The 16,635-nt window shown below is 57.9% G+C and overlaps 1 protein-coding gene across 5 annotated transcripts in view; it reads right to left on the minus strand.

The window, feature by feature from the left end:
• Window positions 1–11,949: 11,949 nt before the first annotated feature.
• The window catches only part of MED23 (mediator complex subunit 23), a 50,153-nt gene continuing 45,467 nt past the window's right edge, over window positions 11,950–16,635 (minus strand). For all 5 annotated transcript variants that reach the window (XM_064170395.1, XM_064170393.1, XM_064170394.1 and 2 more), the window contains 3 exons: window positions 16,181–16,301; window positions 15,314–15,445; window positions 11,950–13,794 (listed from right to left, as the gene is read on the minus strand). In XM_064170395.1, coding sequence (XP_064026465.1) covers window positions 13,621–13,794; window positions 15,314–15,445; window positions 16,181–16,301 — 427 coding nt within the window. In that variant the 3' untranslated portion in view covers window positions 11,950–13,620. The remainder of the gene's footprint in view (window positions 13,795–15,313; window positions 15,446–16,180; window positions 16,302–16,635) is intronic.

Raw genomic sequence — 16,635 nt, forward strand, 5'->3', positions numbered from 1 at the left:
TGCCAAGAGGTGCTTCAGCCAAGGACTCCGAGTCAGGCTGGTGGTTGGGCTCAGCGACCCTCGAGGTGCTTTGCACCCTAGGAAGCTCTGTGCTCTACGGCTTGCAGCCTTCGGAGCTGCCTGCCGCGGCTGCCTGGGGTCTGCCTGCTGCTGCCTGCTGTGCTCCGCCGGCAGGGGCACAGCCTCTGCGCTCTGCTTGTGCGGGGACAGGCTCCAAGCATCTCCTGACCTGCACACTGCTGCCAGTGGCTCCAGTGCCACATTTGCCTGCCTGACAGGGGCGTTAGCCTGCTCAGCATGGCACATCGTCTGGGGCAGCTCCGGGCACGGTGAGCTGCTGCAGCTGAGCTGCCTTCGGGCACCGGAGCCATCTGCTCGCAGCTCAGCACACCCTTTTGGTCTTAGGAGATGTGAGTGTGGGGTCTGCCTCCGAGCTCCTTGGGAGGAAACAATGATCTGCACGGACTGTGGGCTGTAGGAGTTCATGAGGCAGAGTCACAGACTGCGTGGGGCCAGAAGGGACCCTCAAAGGGCATCTTGTCCTGCTGCCAGCTGGAAAAGGCTGCCCAGGGACACATTGAGTCTGACCTTGAATGTCTCCAGGGATGAGGCCTCAAGCACCTCTTTGGGCAGTCTGTTCCACAGTCTCACTGCTGTCACTGTGCAGAACTTCCTCCTGCAGGTGTCCAACCTAACTCTGTCCTGCTCCAGTTCTAAACCATTGCCCTCATCCTGTCCCCGCAGGCCCTTCTGAGCAGCCCCTCCCCAGGCTGCCTGTAGGTCCCCTTCAGATACTGAAAGGCAGCTCTGAGGTCTGCCTGGAGCCTTCTCTTCTCGGGGTGGAACAGCCTCAACTCTCCCAGCCTGCTTTTTAGCAGAGGTTCTCCAGCCCTCTGAGCATCTTTGTGTCCTTCTCTGGACCCTCTCCATCAGGTCCATGTCGTTTCTGTGTTGAGCTGTCCAGAGCTGGGCACAGCACTGCAGGTGAGGTCTCCCCAGAGCACTTTTCAATATTGCTGTCTTGTAAGTAAAATTCTATCTTTAGGTACCAGAATCTTTGACTTTTAACCTCCCCTATGGATGAGTACGTCTGTGTCCAGACTGTGCCTGTGTGTTGAGTGGGAAGTGTAAAATCCTGTATATGTGACTGTCACATCTCCTGCAGCAGCCACAGAGGGCTGGGAAGTGCCTCTGCAGGGCAGTGCAGGCTGATCCGAAAGGTAACTGAGCAGCTGAGAGCTGAGTGGTGGCAGGGCATGGGCAGCTGTGCGGTGAGTGAGTGAAGGGCAGGGCACGGGCAGCTGTGCGGTGAGTGAAGGGCAGGGCACGGGCAGCTGTGCAGTGAGTGAAGGGCAGGGCACGGGCAGCTGTGCGGTGAGTGAAGGGCAGGGCACGGGCAGCTGTGCAGTGAGTGAAGGGCAGGGCACGGGCAGCTGTGCGGTGAGTGAAGGGCAGGGCACGGGCAGCTGTGCGGTGAGTGAAGGGCAGGGCACAGGCAGCTGTGCAGTGAGTGAAGGGCAGGGCACGGGCAGCTGTGCAGTGAGTGAAGGGCAGGGCACGGGCAGCTGTGCAGTGAGTGAAGGGCAGGACATGGGCAGCTGTGCGGTGAGTGAAGGGCAGGGCACGGGCAGCTGTGCGGTGAGTGAAGGGCAGGGCACGGGCAGCTGTGCGGTGAGTGAAGGGCAGGGCACAGGCAGCTGTGCAGTGAGTGAAGGGCAGGGCATGGGCAGCTGTGTGGTGAGTGAAGGGCAGGGCACGGGCAGCTGTGCAGTGAGTGAAGGGCAGGGCACGGGCAGCTGTGTGGTGTGTGAGTGGCAGGGCACAGGCAGCTGTGCGGTGAGTGAGTGAAGGGCAGGGCACGGGCAGCTGTGCGGTGAGTGAAGGGCAGGGCACGGGCAGCTGTGCGGTGAGTGAAGGGCAGGGCACAGGCAGCTGTGCGGTGAGTGAAGGGCAGGGCACAGGCAGCTGTGCAGTGAGTGAAGGGCAGGGCACAGGCAGCTGTGCGGTGAGTGAAGGGCAGGGCACGGGCAGCTGTGCGGTGAGTGAAGGGCAGGGCACAGGCAGCTGTGCGGTGAGTGAGTGGCAGGGCACAGGGAGCTGTGCGGTGAGTGAGTGAGTGGCAGGGCACAGGCAGCTGTGCGGTGAGTGAGTGAGTGGCAGGGCACGGGCAGCTGTGTGGTGAGTGAAGGGCGGGGCACGGGCAGCTGTGCGGTGAGTGAAGGGCAGGGCACGGGCAGCTGTGCGGTGAGTGAGTGGCAGGGCACAGGCAGCTGTGTGGTGAGTGAAGGGCAGGGCACAGGCAGCTGTGCGGTGAGTGAAGGGCAGGGCACAGGGAGCTGTGTGGTGAGTGAGTGAAGGGCAGGGCACAGGCAGCTGTGCGGTGAGTGAGTGAAGGGCAGGGCACAGGGAGCTGTGCAGTGAGTGAAGGGCAGGGCACAGGGAGCTGTGCGGTGAGTGAGTGAGTGGCAGGGCACAGGCAGCTGTGCGGTGAGTGAGTGAAGGGCAGGGCACGGGCAGCTGTGCGGTGAGTGAAGGGCAGGGCACAGGCAGCTGTGCGGTGAGTGAGTGGCAGGGCACGGGCAGCTGTGCGGTGAGTGAAGGGCAGGGCACGGGCAGCTGTGCGGTGAGTGAGTGAAGGGCAGGACATGGGCAGCTGTGCGGTGAGTGAGTGAGTGGCAAGGCACAGGCAGCTGTGCGGTGAGTGAGTGACAGGGCACGGGCAGCTGTGCGGTGAGTGAAGGGCAGGGCACAGGCAGCTGTGCGGTGAGTGAGTGAAGGGCAGGACACAGGCAGCTGTGCGGTGAGTGAGTGAAGGGCAGGGCACAGGCAGCTGTGCGGTGAGTGAGTGAGTGACAGGGCATGGGGAGCTGTGCGGTGAGTGAAGGGCAGGGCACAGGCAGCTGTGCGGTGAGTGAGTGGCAGGGCACGGGCAGCTGTGCGGTGAGTGAAGGGCAGGGCACGGGCAGCTGTGCGGTGAGTGAGTGGCAGGGCACGGGCAGCTGTGTGGTGAGTGAAGGGCAGGACATGGGCAGCTGTGCGGTGAGTGAGTGGCAGGGCACGGGCAGCTGTGTGGTGAGTGAAGGGCAGGACATGGGCAGCTGTGCGGTGAGTGAGTGGCAGGGCACGGGCAGCTGTGCGGTGAGTGAAGGGCAGGGCACGGGCAGCTGTGCGGTGAGTGAAGGGCAGGACATGGGCAGCTGTGCGGTGAGTGAAGGGCAGGGCACGGGCAGCTGTGCGGTGAGTGAAGGGCAGGGCACGGGCAGCTGTGCGGTGAGTGAAGGGCAGGGCATGGGCAGCTGTGCGGGGCCAGCGGCAGGGCTGCGCCGGTGCTCGCCAGCATCCTCTCCAGTATCTCCCCCCTGCCCGAAGGGGCAGAGGACGCCGCAGGCAGTGTGCTGGTGACCCAAAGCTGGCAGGGCTGACACCACCTCAGGCTGGGCTGCCATTCAGCCAGACCTGGACAGGCTGCAGAGCTGGGCAGAGGGGAACCTCCTGAAGGTCAACAAGGGCAAGTGAAGGGTCCTGCATCTGGGGAGGAACAACCTACTGCACCAGCAGAGGTGAGAGATTGATCTGCTGGACAGCAGCCTTGCAGAGAAGGACCTGGGAGTGCTGGTGGCCAACAGGATGCCCGTGAGCCAGCAGTGTGCTCTCTTGGCCAGCAGGCATCCTGGGGTGCATTAAGAGTGTGGCCAGCAGGCCAAAGGAGGTTCTCTCCCCTCTCTACTCTGCCCTGGTCAGGCCACATCTGGAGTGTTGTGTCCAGTCCTGGGCTCCCTGGTGCGAGAAGGTTGGGGAACTGCTGGATAGCATCAGAACTGGGGAGTCTCTCTTGTGAGGAGAGGCTGAGACCTGGGGCTGTTCAGCCTGAAAAAGAGAGCAGCCTGAGAGGGGATCTTGTAAAGGCATATAAATAGCTAAAGAGTAGTGGTCATGAGGATGGGGCTGGGCCAGTGGTGCCAAAGAGCAACAGGTACAAACTAGAACACAGAAGGTGTCACTAGAACATAAGGAACTACTTCTTTACATTGAGGGTGCAGGAGCCCTGGAGCAGAGACGTTGTGAAATCTCCTCTGGAGAGTTTCAAAACCTGTCTGGATGTGATCCTGTGCACCCTGATCTGGGTGAACTTGCTTTAGCACTGGGGCTGGACTAGATGATCTCTAGAGGCCCCTTCCAGCCCCCACTGTGCTGGGATTCTGGAAGCCCTTGCTGCTAATCCCTCTAACAAAGGCAGTGCATGCTGAAATATGGATGCAAAGATCCACTGCAGAGCTGGTTTTGAACACCAATGCCTTGACCAAACCCTTGACAGACAGGAGTGACTGAACAGCTTTCAGCCAGCAGCAGAGCTATCAGAGCTGCCAATGAGCTTCTGAACAAGTCTCCACGGCTAAGACACCACCAAACAATTAGCCAAAGATTCCCCCTTTGCCTCTGGGGCTGATGGAAGAATGCTGGCAGCTGTGGTGGCAGCTGTGGCAGCTGCAGACTGCTAATTCCAGTGCAGGGCATGGGCTCCTGGTTGGAGGAGCTGGGCACCACCAAGATCTGGGGAGCGAGCACAGCCTTACTGCCACCCTCTGCGTGCTGAAGTGATTCAGCCTGACCCCCCTGAGCTCTGCTTCCCTCCAGGCTTTTGAGCAAAGGTGCTGGGAGAGCGGCAGGCAGGCAGGCAGGCAGGCAGGCAGGCTCCCCAGGCCATTTGTTCCCAGGCAGCACAAGTTAATGCAGGATGGGGACCTCTGGTTCCCAGGGGCTGTTGCAAGAGCTTTGCACCCACACTGCTCACTGCTGAGAGTTCTGCCCAGATGATTCCTCTCTTCCTCCCAATCCCAGGGATCATCACTCTCTGTGGAAACACAAATCCAGTGGACTTCCACTACCTGAAGGGGCTACAGGACAGGCAGGGAGGGACTTCTAACAAAGGCTGGGAGTGCCAAGATGAGGGACAGTGGCTTTGAGCTGGGAGAGGGGAGATTGAGAGTGGAGAAGAGGAAGAAATAGAGTGAGGGTGCTCAGACACTGGCACAGGCTGCCCAGGAAGGCTGTGGATGCCCCTGCCTGGAGGTGTTCAAGGCCAGACTGAGTGAGGCCTTGAGCAAGCTGTGCTGGTGGGAGCTGTCCCTGCCTGTGGCAGGGCTTGGAGCTGATGATCTCCGAGGTCCCTTCCAGCCCAGCCCGTTCTGAGTCCATGAGAAGAGCCTCAGCTCGGCGCTGTGTGCTGCAGCACACCCACCTGGCCCACACCAGAGACCACCGTGGGGGCAGGAGCTGTCTGCAGCCAGTGCCCCACTCTGAGCCAGTGTCTAACCAGAGGCTTCCTTAGCACAGGGCACCAGATCTGGAAACTGCAAAGGCTTGAGGCTTGCTGCTCCTCTTTTAGACCTTCAACATTTACTGCCAGGGCTTCAGCTAAATCCCTCTGGCCTTGGCTCTGCCTTCCCTTATTCCTACACAAGTGCCTATCCGAGCACGGCCAGCAGATGGAGAGAGCTGGTTCTGGCCAGTGTCCAGCGCTGGGGCCTTCAGCAAAAGGACATTGGCCTGATGGGATGGAGAGGGTCCAGAGGAGGCCATGAAGATGCTCAGAGGCCTGCAGCACCTGTCCTACGAGGGCAGGCTGGGAGAGCTGGGGTTGTGCAGCCTGGAGAAGGGAAGGCGCCAGGAGACCTTAGAGCTGCATTTCAATATCTGAAGGGGACCTGCAGGCAGGCTGGGGAGGGACTGTTCAGAAGGGGCTGTGGGGATAGGATGTGATCTGCTCTAGGTGATCCTGCTCTGGCAGAGGTCTGGACCAGATGATCTGTGGAGCTTCCTGCCAGCTCCTGACATTCTGTGGTTCTCTGATTCTATGACAAGGGCAGTGGTTTGGAACTGGAGCAGGGCAGAGTTGGGTTGGACATCAGGAGTTCTGCACAGTGAGGATGATGAAACACTGGAACAGGCTGCCAGGACAGGTGGTGGAAGCCCCATCCCTGGAGATAATCAAGGCCAGACTTGATGTGGTCTTGGGCAACCTGCTGTGGCTGGAGATGTCTCTGCTGCCTGTAGGTGAGTTGGACAAGCTGAGCATCAAGAGCCTGGTGCATTCAGTGCTTCTCATGAGCAAACCCTGCCCCTGCCCTCCAGCCACACACTCAGCCACACAGAACTGCTTATGTCACAGCTGGGGACTCATCTCTTGGGCAAGGCAAGCAAAACCCCCAGTGAGATCTCAGCAAGGTGGAGCCCAGAAGCCCAGCTCCTGCTGCCCAGACTCTGCCTGGCACTGCCTGCAAGGTGCCTGTGAGCAGTGTCCACCCTGCTCTGCGAGCAGCCCAGGATGCCAACTGCCCTTTGATGGCTGGGGGGAAGCTGCTGCTGTTGTTTTGGTCTAGAAAATGAGAGGCAGGAGTCAGAAAGGCTGCTGCAGATCGTGGGGCTGCTCGTGGAGCCCGCAGCAGGAGCAGCAGGAGTTCCAGTGTGCCTGGGCAGGGTGGGGAAGCCTGGCACCTCACCTCGGAGCACCATCAAGGTGCTGGCCTTGGAGCTGCCCCCGGGTTTGGCCTCTCCTGCAGGGTGGACTGCACCGGGGAAATGAAGGAGCCAGCAGCAGGGGCTGGGAGTCGCCTTTCTGGCAGCTGGTCCCAAACCTCTCCACATTGACTCACTGCTGGGTTTGAGCCATGCAAATGCCTTCAGCTTCAGCCTAGTGGTCCCACACAGGAGCCTCTGGCTTGACCAGTGGCTGACAGGTTTCACAGGCCTAGAGAGGGGGACAAGCTGAAATAGCTGCAGCTCAGTGCACTGCTGGCACTGTGATGTCAGGAGATGCATTTGCTGGCACTGTGATGGACCTTGGAGTGGCCTTGCAGGATCTGAAGGGGGCTCCAGGAGGGCTGGGGAGGGACTATTGGCAAGGTCTGGGAATGAGAGGAGAGGAGGAATGGGTTTGAAGTGGCAGAGGGGAGACTGAAAGTGGGTGTTAGGAAGATCTTTGCAGTGAGGGTGGAGAGACACTGGCACAGGTTGCCCAGAGAGGCAGAGATCATTCTGTGCTCTACAACCTCTCTGTAGGTGTTCAGGACCAGGCTGGATGAGGCCTTGAGTAAACTGTTCTGGTGGGGGTTGGAACTGGCTGAGCTTTGAGGTCCCTTCCAACTCAACCCATTCTACCATCCCCTGAGTTACTCCAGCACTTCACTCTAACACACAAGCCTGGCTGAATGGCACCAACTGCCATAACCAAGCTCTTGCTTCTCTCCTGAGCTACCTTCAGATGGTTTCAAAGCGAGGGGCTTGACTACAGGGAGGACTTGACTTGTCTGGCTGCAGTGGGGGCTGTCACCAGGCTTCTCACACCCTCCTGGTGGGTGTTTTGGTCCTGTCACCTGGCTGCAGGCTGAAGAACAGGAGAGTCAAAGCCATCGTGCTGCTGCTGCTGTCACGGGGGAGTGCACAGTGCCACACAGCCTGGGGGGTGATCTGGCACCACACAGCCTAGGGGGGTGATCTGGTGTCACACAGCCTGGGGGGGTGATCTGGCACCACACAGCCTGGGGGGGTGATCTGGCACCACACAGCCTGGGGGGTGATCTGGTGTCACACAGCCTGGGGGGTGATCTGGCACCACACAGCCTGGGGAGGTGATCTGGTGCCACACAGCCTGGGGGGTGATCTGGTGTCACACAGCCTGGGGGGTGATCTGGTGCCACACAGCCTGGGGGGGTGATCTGGCGCCACACAGCCTGGGGGGGTGATCTGGCACCACACAGCCTGGGGGGTGATCTGGTGCCACACAGCCTGGGGGGTGATCTGGTGTCACACAGCCTGGGGGGGTGATCTGGCACCACACAGCTTGGGGGGGGTGATCTGGCCTGCGGAGAGCGACTGCAGCAGGAAATGTCACCTGCTGAGAGAGGCCAGGGCTGTGCAGTGGCTGCTAAGAAACCCTAAGAACTTGTGCCTGGAGTGCTCACACCTCTGGCAAAAAAGGCCCTTCCTCCCCTGCAGAAGCAAACCCAACCCCCACCTCAGCAACCACTCTTGCCCTGGGATTCCTGAGTGGGGGTAGAATTGGTGAGGGGCACATCAGCTGCAAGTGCAGACCCTGCAGGTGCTTGACCAAACAGCTGGAAAGCTTCTGTAGCACACAGAAACAGCAGCTGCTGACACTGCCTGTGCTGACACCAGCCCAGGCTGCCTCATCCAACCTGGTCCTGAACACCTACAGGGTTGGACTTGATGATCTGTGAGGTCTCTTCCAACCCTGATGATACTGTGATACCTCCAGGGAGGTCGTGGGTCACAGAAGCACAGGAGGAGAAGGAATGGGTTTAAACTGGCAGAGAGGAGATTGAAACTGGATGTGAGGAAGAAGCTGTTTGCAGTGAGGGTGGCGAGACACTGGCACAGGTTGCCCAAGGAGACTGTTGAGGACCAGGCTGGATGATGCCTCCAGTGACCTGTTCTAGTGGGAGGTGTCCCTGCCTATGGCAGGAGGTTGGAACTGGCTGAGCTTTGAGGTCCCTTCCAACCTAACCCATTCCATGAGTCTAACACTGATGAAGAACCTGTACAGGATTGGTGTCACTGCAGCTGAGCTATGGCATTTGCAGGCTGCCTTGGAGAGCTGCTGCAGCAATATGGCAATGTTATATGCAGCTCTGTCAGCCTGGCACAGGCTGCAGCAGCAGCAGAGGGTGGATTTTATGGTGCCCCCAGCAGCTCAGAGGGCTCTCTTTCCTCTGACAGGGCTGGCACAGGAGGCCATGCCAGGAGCACTGCATTTGCTCCAGAGGACAGGCTCTGGGTTTAGCCACAGTATGGCCTCTTCTCCCAGGTGATGAGTGACAGGACAAGGGGAAATGGCCTCCAGCTGCACCAAAGGAGGTTCAGGTTGGATATTAGGAACAATCTCTTCCCAGCAAGGGTTCTCAGGCACTGGCACAGGCTGCCCAGGGAGGTGCTGGGGTCCCCATCCCTGGAGGTGATCAAGAAATGTTTGGATTGGCAGCTTAGGAACATGGTCCAAGAGTTGTGTACAGGCAGATGTTAGGTTCTGGCTGGACTCAATGACCTCGAGGGCTTTTCCAGCCAGGCCATTCTTGCTTCCATGTGCCCACACTGCTTCCTCCCAGGTTAGCTCAGCACCATGCCCCCTGAGCTGCAGAGCCAGGTCTGGGCACACACAGGCTGGGTGAGCAGGCTGCTGTGGCACATATGAAGGTTTTAAAGCCAGGTGGCAGCTGCCTGGGCCACTGCTCACTTCTGGCTGCCTGTTGAACAGCCCCACCAAGCCCCCACCTGGGGGCCTGGTGCAGAAGGCCAAGTCCCAGATCCAAAACCACACTGCAGGGATGAGAAGGTTCCTCTGGGCCTCAACCAAGGTTTGAGAGGACCCACAGGAACATGTGGGCAACCTCTTGCTATTAACTCTCCCTTAGCTTGGAGAGGAAGAGCCTGAGAAGTGACTTCATTCATGTTGATAAATATGTGCAGGTGAGTGCCAGAGGCTGGAGCCAGCTCTGCTGGGTGATGCCAGGGACAGCACAAGGGGCAGTGGTGGAAGCTGAGGCAGAGGAAGTTCCACAGAGAGTGAGAGAGCCTGGCACAGGCTGCCCAGGGGGGCTGTGGAGTCTCCCTCTCTGGAGACATTCCAGAGCTGCCTGGATGTGTTCCTGTGTGACCTGCTCTGGGTGCTGCTGCTCTGGCAGGGCTTGGCCTGGCTGAGCTCTGGAGGTCCTTTCCAGCCCCCGAGACTCTGTGATTACAGGAACCAGACAGCTGGTAAGACACCTAGAGCTTGGCAGGCAGGGCAGCAGCTGGGGACACTGCCAGTGGGGACAGCATGGGAGCACAGGAGCCTCTGCAGAAGACAACTGGTCAGTGCCAGGCTCAAGAGAAAGGATGTTCTTAGCAGTTTAGTTCAACTAGCACCACCCTGCAGCCACCCAGGCAGCAGTTCAGGTGAGGAGCTGACCCACTGAAGGCAGCTCCACGCAGAAAGGACCTGGGAGTGCTGATGGGTAATAAGCTTCCACAGCCAGCAACGTGTCCTGGTGGCCAGGAAGGCCAATGGGATCCTGGGCTGCTTTAAGTAGAGTGTGGGCAGTAGGACAAAGGAGGTTTTCCTGCTCCTCTACCCTGCCCTGGTGGCAAAACATTAGTGAAGAGCTTAGAGCAGGGAGCACCCAAAGAGCTCCAGCAGCGTCCTGGGGTCCAGCAGCAGGAGAGCCTCCCGTGTGTGACAGCCTCCAGCCACCACACACAGCCCCTGATGGAAGCAAGGCCCAGGGGAGGGTGCTCTTAACAACCTGCTCCAGGGCTTGCAGTCCTGCAGGCTCTGCTGGCAGCCTGGGTGGGAATGTTCTCAAGACATACTGATTTCATGGCCAGAACAAGGGAATGGAATTCCAGCTCCCCGTTGTGGCTGAGTGCTCCTTCTGGGGAGGAGGAAGTGGTGGCCCAAGCCTGCCCCTGGGCCAGGCAAGAGCAGCAGCACCAAGCCCTGTGGAACTCTGCGTGCTGGGAGGGTGGAGCACTGCCACGGCTGAGGAGAGCACATCTCTGGTGGAGCCATGGGAGGCACCATGAGAGTGCCCAGGGCCAAGCTGTGCTCATGGGTCCTGGGGACAGAGAAAGCAGCTCTGTATCAGTGCCTTCCTGTCACAGCTGCGTGGCAAATGTGGCTCATGGCAGCTGGCAGAACTCCCAAGGGCTCTCAGGGATTTCCTCTGAAAATAACAAGCAGAGATTCTTGGGAATGTGCTGATCCTCTGCTGGATCTTTAGAGATCCTCCTGTGCTCTTGCCAGGGCAAGTCCCAGGCCACCAAAACCAAATGGCCATTTGAAAGATGCATGCTCAGCCCCTAGCTGCTTTGCATGCCTGCAGGGCTGAGTGGCTCAGAAGTGGGAGAGGCTGCTGAGGTTCTGTGGAGAGCTGCAAAGGCAGCAAGGAGAGCATGGAAAAGTGACAGGAATAGGAAGATGGCAGCATGGAGACTGCAGAAAGCAGGAAACTGCATGGCAGGGCTCATGGCTTGGGACAGAGTGGTGAGAACTGCTCAGCACAAAAGGACCTGGGGGTGCTGGGCAACAGCAGCTGAAGACGTGTGCCCAGGTGGCCAAGAAGGGCACCAGCAGCCTGGCAATGGTGTGGCCAGCAGGAGCAGGAATGTGATTGGGGCCTGCACTGGGCAATGGGAAAGCCACACCTTGAGCACTGGGTTCAGTTTTGGGCTGCTCACTCCAAGAAGGACATTGAGGAGCTGAAGCAGGTCCAGAGAGGAGCAACAAAGCTGGGGAAGGGCCTGGAGCAGCTGAGCTATGAAGAGGGGCTGAGGGAGCTGAGGGTGTTGAGGATAGAGAAGAGGAGGCTGAGGGCAGAGCTCGTTGCTGTCTACAGCTCCCTGAGAGGAGGCTGCAGTGAGGTGAGGGTTGGGCTCTGCTCCCTAGCCTCAGGTGACAGGAGAGGGAACATGGTTTGATGGCCATGGTGGGGTTGGGTTGCTGGTTGGCCTGGATGACCTTTGAGGGCTGCTGCAAGTGCAGCAGTCCTGCGATTCTGTGACAGTCTCTGTCAGCCCTTGGCCTGCCTGAGGCACAGCTGCAGTGAGCCAGCACCGAGCTGAGGCTGTGGCTGATGGAACTCTCCCCTGCCTCCACCTCCTCCCCTTGCTCGTTCTGCTGGAGCAGGTCCTGGGCACTGCACCTTCTCTGTTCAATACCCACCTGGATGTGTCCCTCTGTGACCTGCCCTGGGTGACTCTGCTCTGCAGGGGGCTTGCACTCCATCTCTGGGGGTGCCTTCCACCCCCTACCACTGTGTGACTGTGGAACCCAACACACTGCTGGGTGTGTTTTTTGGGATGACAATGTCCAAGCCTCTGGTCAGCTCCAGCAGCTCTTCTGTGCAGCAGCTGATTGGCTTTTAACGAGAGAAATCACAACCTGTGACAATCCTGAAAGATGAAAAGTCTTTCTATTTGTCTGGAGGATTTTGCAGCTGCCACAGCTCCACACAGCCCTCCAGCAATCCTGCTTGTGAGAGGAGAAGTGAGAAAGCCTGCTCCGGACACTGAGTACAAACAATGGCTGTAGCCTCTGAGCTGGTACATCTTGGGGCAAAACGTTGCTAAGTGCCAGGCAGGGCAGAGCGTTCAGGTGATTGCATCACAGACTGCACAGCTGGAGAGCAGACCCCAGCCAGGAAACCTCCCTCTGCTGGCTACAGAAAGAGCCCAAGGTTCTCCTAAGCCACCTGTTGGCTCAGCAGCTCAGCACTGCTCTAGAAATACTCTCTCTGGAAGCCAGAGCAGCTGGGTGAGGCCTGGCACCTGTGTGCCCATTCCTCACTGGCCACCTGTAAGTTGGAATACCAAAAAAAAACCAAAGCCTAAACCTCAGCCTTAAGTTTCCCCTCACTACTCATAAACTGAGTTCCAGCAGAAGGCCAAGAGCAGGATTTGGAGAGCAGAAGGCCAAAAGCAGGACTTTGACTTGCCCAGCCCAGCCCCAGCCCACTACAAACATGGCTGCAGCTGCTCCACCACTGCCTCTGCCGTGCCAGTACTGCAGAACCTGACTCTGGTGAGCAGCTACCGAGCTCCAAGCATGCACTGCTGGGAGTTCACCTTCACACCAACACTGCTGCAGATGCAAGCACAGTCTAGCAGCAGAGGTTCCTTTCTCCAGCCAGGGAGGGCTTAGTGCCCTCAGGAACCTGCTGAGCTCTGCAGAGCTGTGTGTGTGCTCAGAGACCTGCCCCCTGCATCCTGCAACGCCCAAACCACGGCAGCCACAAACCTCCTCAGCCAGCAAGGGCTCAGGGACACAGCCTTTGAGTTCCAAGTCAGGAGCTCAAACGGAGCCCAGTGCTGATGAAACCCAAGTTTCTCAGTGGTTTGCTAGTGCCAGCCCAGCTGTGGCACCACCTGCACACAGACCAAGGCCAGTGGACTGCAGTCAGCTTCTTACCAAACTGCACAGGAGGTAAATACAATGCTAGTTGAGGGAGCTGCTTCTGTGCCCCACTGCTGCCTGCCAGAGCACTGAAGAAGTGAACTTTCCAGACCTACAAGAGAAAGGGAAAAACCCAACTAAAGCTAAAGAAATCCAAAGCTGTGAAGAATTCCAACAGCTCTCAGAAGTTGCTCCTGTGGAGTTACACAAGGCCCTGGAGCCCACCTCTGACATCTCAGTGACTGGAAACAAGGTGCCAGTTCAGAAGGGATACTCCAGGTCCCACATCAAGCACCAGAACGATTTCAATATGAAATAAGGCAGTTCAGAAAGGTGCCTGTGGTGACAGTGTCAGCCCACAACACGCAGCAGAACAGCCATGGAACATGCTGTTCCCACAGGCTCCTCCATGCCTGTGCTCCTAAACCGGCTCAGGAAGAGGAGAATTCGTAACAGTTTCAGTGCCAAGAGAGGTTTGCAAACCCACGACCAGAATTTCACTTTGGAGAGCTTCAGCAAACAGGTCTGAAGAGTCAGAGAGCTTCGTTAGGCAGCAGCAAAGGAAGCAGGACTCTGCAGGGGGTTCTCTTCCCGTTCCTTCAGCAGAGCAGGTGGCAGCCCCCAGGATGTTCCACCTTGGTCAGCAGCAGAAGGAAGCCTTCCCACCGAGGCTGTCACTGTGTCACCGGCAGCGCGACACTGACAGGCACCTGGCTGGGCTGCTGTGCTGGGGACCCGCTGCTGAGGGCCTGCTGGGGGACAGCAGCCGGCTCCACCTTGCTGATGTGCGTTATGAAGCGCAGGCGGAGCTTCAGGGCTGGCCTCAAATTGCAGATTATTTTCTCGACCTGTTGGAAGTGAGCCAAAAACCCAACAATTACACGAGGACACCTGGCAGAAAGGCAGGGCTTGCAGAGGTGCCACTGCTGTGCACGGACAGCAGCACCGCCACGATGAAGGCAGGCACAAGGCACAGTGAGCAGTGCTGCTTCTGGGAGTCTTTTCCTGACCACAGGGACTCCTGCACCTCTCCCAGCCTCAGAACCCCCTCCCTGCTCTAACAGTTGTACAGCAAAGCTCTGCCTGACCCTCACACAGCTGACACTTCTCAAGGGCATACTGTTAGGAAGTAACCTTACAAAGGGTGAGCAGTGTCCTGCTGCACCTCGATGCAGCCATGCACTTTTGTCACATAGGATTAAAGGATCAGACATTAGCTCAGAGAACTGAAAAGGGATAGACTGAAACGAGGAAAAGTGATCTAACAGCCAACAGCTGAACTGCAGTGACTGCTGGAGGAAAGTGCTGGAAGCACTTTCAAACTGCATCTTAAACGTCACACTACAGAAATTAGCTCTGAGATCTGAGATGCCTGCCCACAGACTCATGGAATCACAGAATGGGTTGGAAAGGGCCTTAAAGCTCGTCCAGTTCCAACGCCCTGCCATAGGCAGGGACACCTCCCACCAGCACAGGTTGTTCAAGGCCTCATCCAGCCTGGCCATGAACACCTCCAGGGAGGTTGTGGAGCACAGAATGTGATCTTCAATCACATCCTGTGCTTCTGTGCTCCACAACCTCCCTGGACAGCCTGTTCCAGAGTCTCTCCACCCTCACTGGGAAGAATTTCTTCCTTGTCTCCAGCCCAAAGCCATTGTCCCTCATCCCCTGGTCTACTGCATCTAAAGTTTTCAAAAGGCCTTGAGCAGCCTGGGCTAGAGGGAGGTGTCCCTGCCTATGGCAGGGGGGTTGGAACGAGATGATCCTGACCGTCCCTTCCAACCCAGCCCATCCCAGCACCGTGTGAGATGTGCAGCAGTGTGCAGCTGCCCAGCTCGCAGCCAGAGCCCAGGCAACTGCTGAGCACTCTGTTGTACTGCTGCCTATGAAAGAGTTCATAGAATCACAGGGTGGTTTGGGTAGGAAGGGACCTCAAAGCCCAGCTAGTTCCAACTCCCTGCCATGGGCAGGGACACCTCCCACTGGAACAGGTCATTCAAGGCCTCATCCAACCTGGTCCTCCACACCTCCAGGGAGGTTGGGAAGCACAGAATGGGACCTTTGACCCCACAACCTCCCTGGGCAACCTGTGCCAGTGTCTCACCACTGTCACTGCAAAGAACTTCTTCCTAACATCCAGTTTCAATCTCCCCTCTGCTAGTTCAAACCCATTCCTCCTCATCCTGTCATCACCAGACCTTGTCAACAGACCCTCCCCAGCCCTCCTGCAGGCCTTGTTCATATACTGCAAGGCCACTCCAAGATCTCCTGGAAGCCTTCTCTTCTCCAGGCTGAATTCATACAAAGGTTAAATGGCTCTGTGTGAAGAAAAGAGGATGAAAGCAGCACTGCCTGCTGCTCACTTACTTGGTCTTTGACACTGTCACCTGTGAACATGTACTTCATGTGGTAGAGGAAGTCACATATGGGGTCCATGTAGTTGAGGTGCGCGCTGTAGCGGTCGGCGTTCAGCAGCATCTCATAGAAGGCCACTCCAATCTGCCAGGACAGAGCAGCCCAGCTGAGCACAGCTCCCCAGCTGCATGGCAGCACCAACACAGCTAAGCCCTGGCAGGAGCACAGGCACTGCTTCTGGGGCAACTCCTAACTTATCTTCTAGCAAGGACAAACAGGCACAAACTCACAGGACCCCAGAACCCATCCAGCTGACAGAGCCATCCAAGCTCATCCAGTCCAACCCTCACCCAGCACTGCAGGGCCAACACCAAACCATGTCCCTGAGCACCAGCTCCACACTGCTGGAACACTCCCAGAGATGGGCACTGCAGCTCTGCCCTGGGCAGCCTGTGCCTATGTCTGAGAACTCTTCCAGTGCAGAAATATTTCCTGAGCTCCAGCCTGAGCCTTGCCTGAGGCAGCTTGGAACCATTGCCTCTGCTCCTGTCCCTTGCCATCAAGGAGCAGAGGCTGTCCCCTCCTTGCTCCAACCTCCCTGCAGAGAGTTTTTCTCATCTCCATGATTCCAGTTTGCCAGGTGAGCTCCCACTGTTTGCAGTACTGGCACCTTGGTACCTCACCAGTGGTGACACATCTCTTCAGGAGGTGCCTACAGCATTTGCAGCAGCAGAGCTGAGTGAAAACCTAGGCCAAGTTCTCCTAGAAGGAAGACTACTGCAGCTGACTGCCTTCAGCTTGTGCCTTGACCCCAGCAAGGGCTGCCACAGCTGTGTGCTCTGGCTGAAGGCTGTGCAGAGCAGAGCCGCTGCTGCTTACCTCTATCATGCAGCGTGTCCTCTCCTGCTGGAACCGCTGCAGGAAGGGCCCAACCAGGTGGTAGACATAGAGCAGCTGGAACTCTGTCTGCACTATGGGGATCAGCACCTCGGTCAGGAACCTGCAGGGGAGCAGACACCGCTGAAGTGCTTTCGCCTTAGGCTGCTTTTTTCCTCCTTTCAAGTTCAGGCACAGCACCAGCCTGGCCCTGCCCTTCAGCACACACAGCCTAGGTCTGCAGAGCTTGCTCAGCTCAGGGATGCTCAGCAGCACCTCCAGGCAGCATGACTGGAAAGTGTACCCAGCTCTGCAGCATGCTACACACCGAGCAAGTTGTGCTCTGACATCTGAGCTTAGGCTTAGCTCAAGGCTCAAGGGAACACATCAGACCACCTTCAGCTTTGTCTCATAGTTGAAGTGACATCTGTTAGTTCTCTCCTCAGTGCAGCAATGCA

Source organism: Pogoniulus pusillus, chromosome 33 (assembly GCF_015220805.1).
Source record: "Pogoniulus pusillus isolate bPogPus1 chromosome 33, bPogPus1.pri, whole genome shotgun sequence".
NCBI classification, from domain to species: domain Eukaryota; kingdom Metazoa; phylum Chordata; class Aves; order Piciformes; family Lybiidae; genus Pogoniulus; species Pogoniulus pusillus.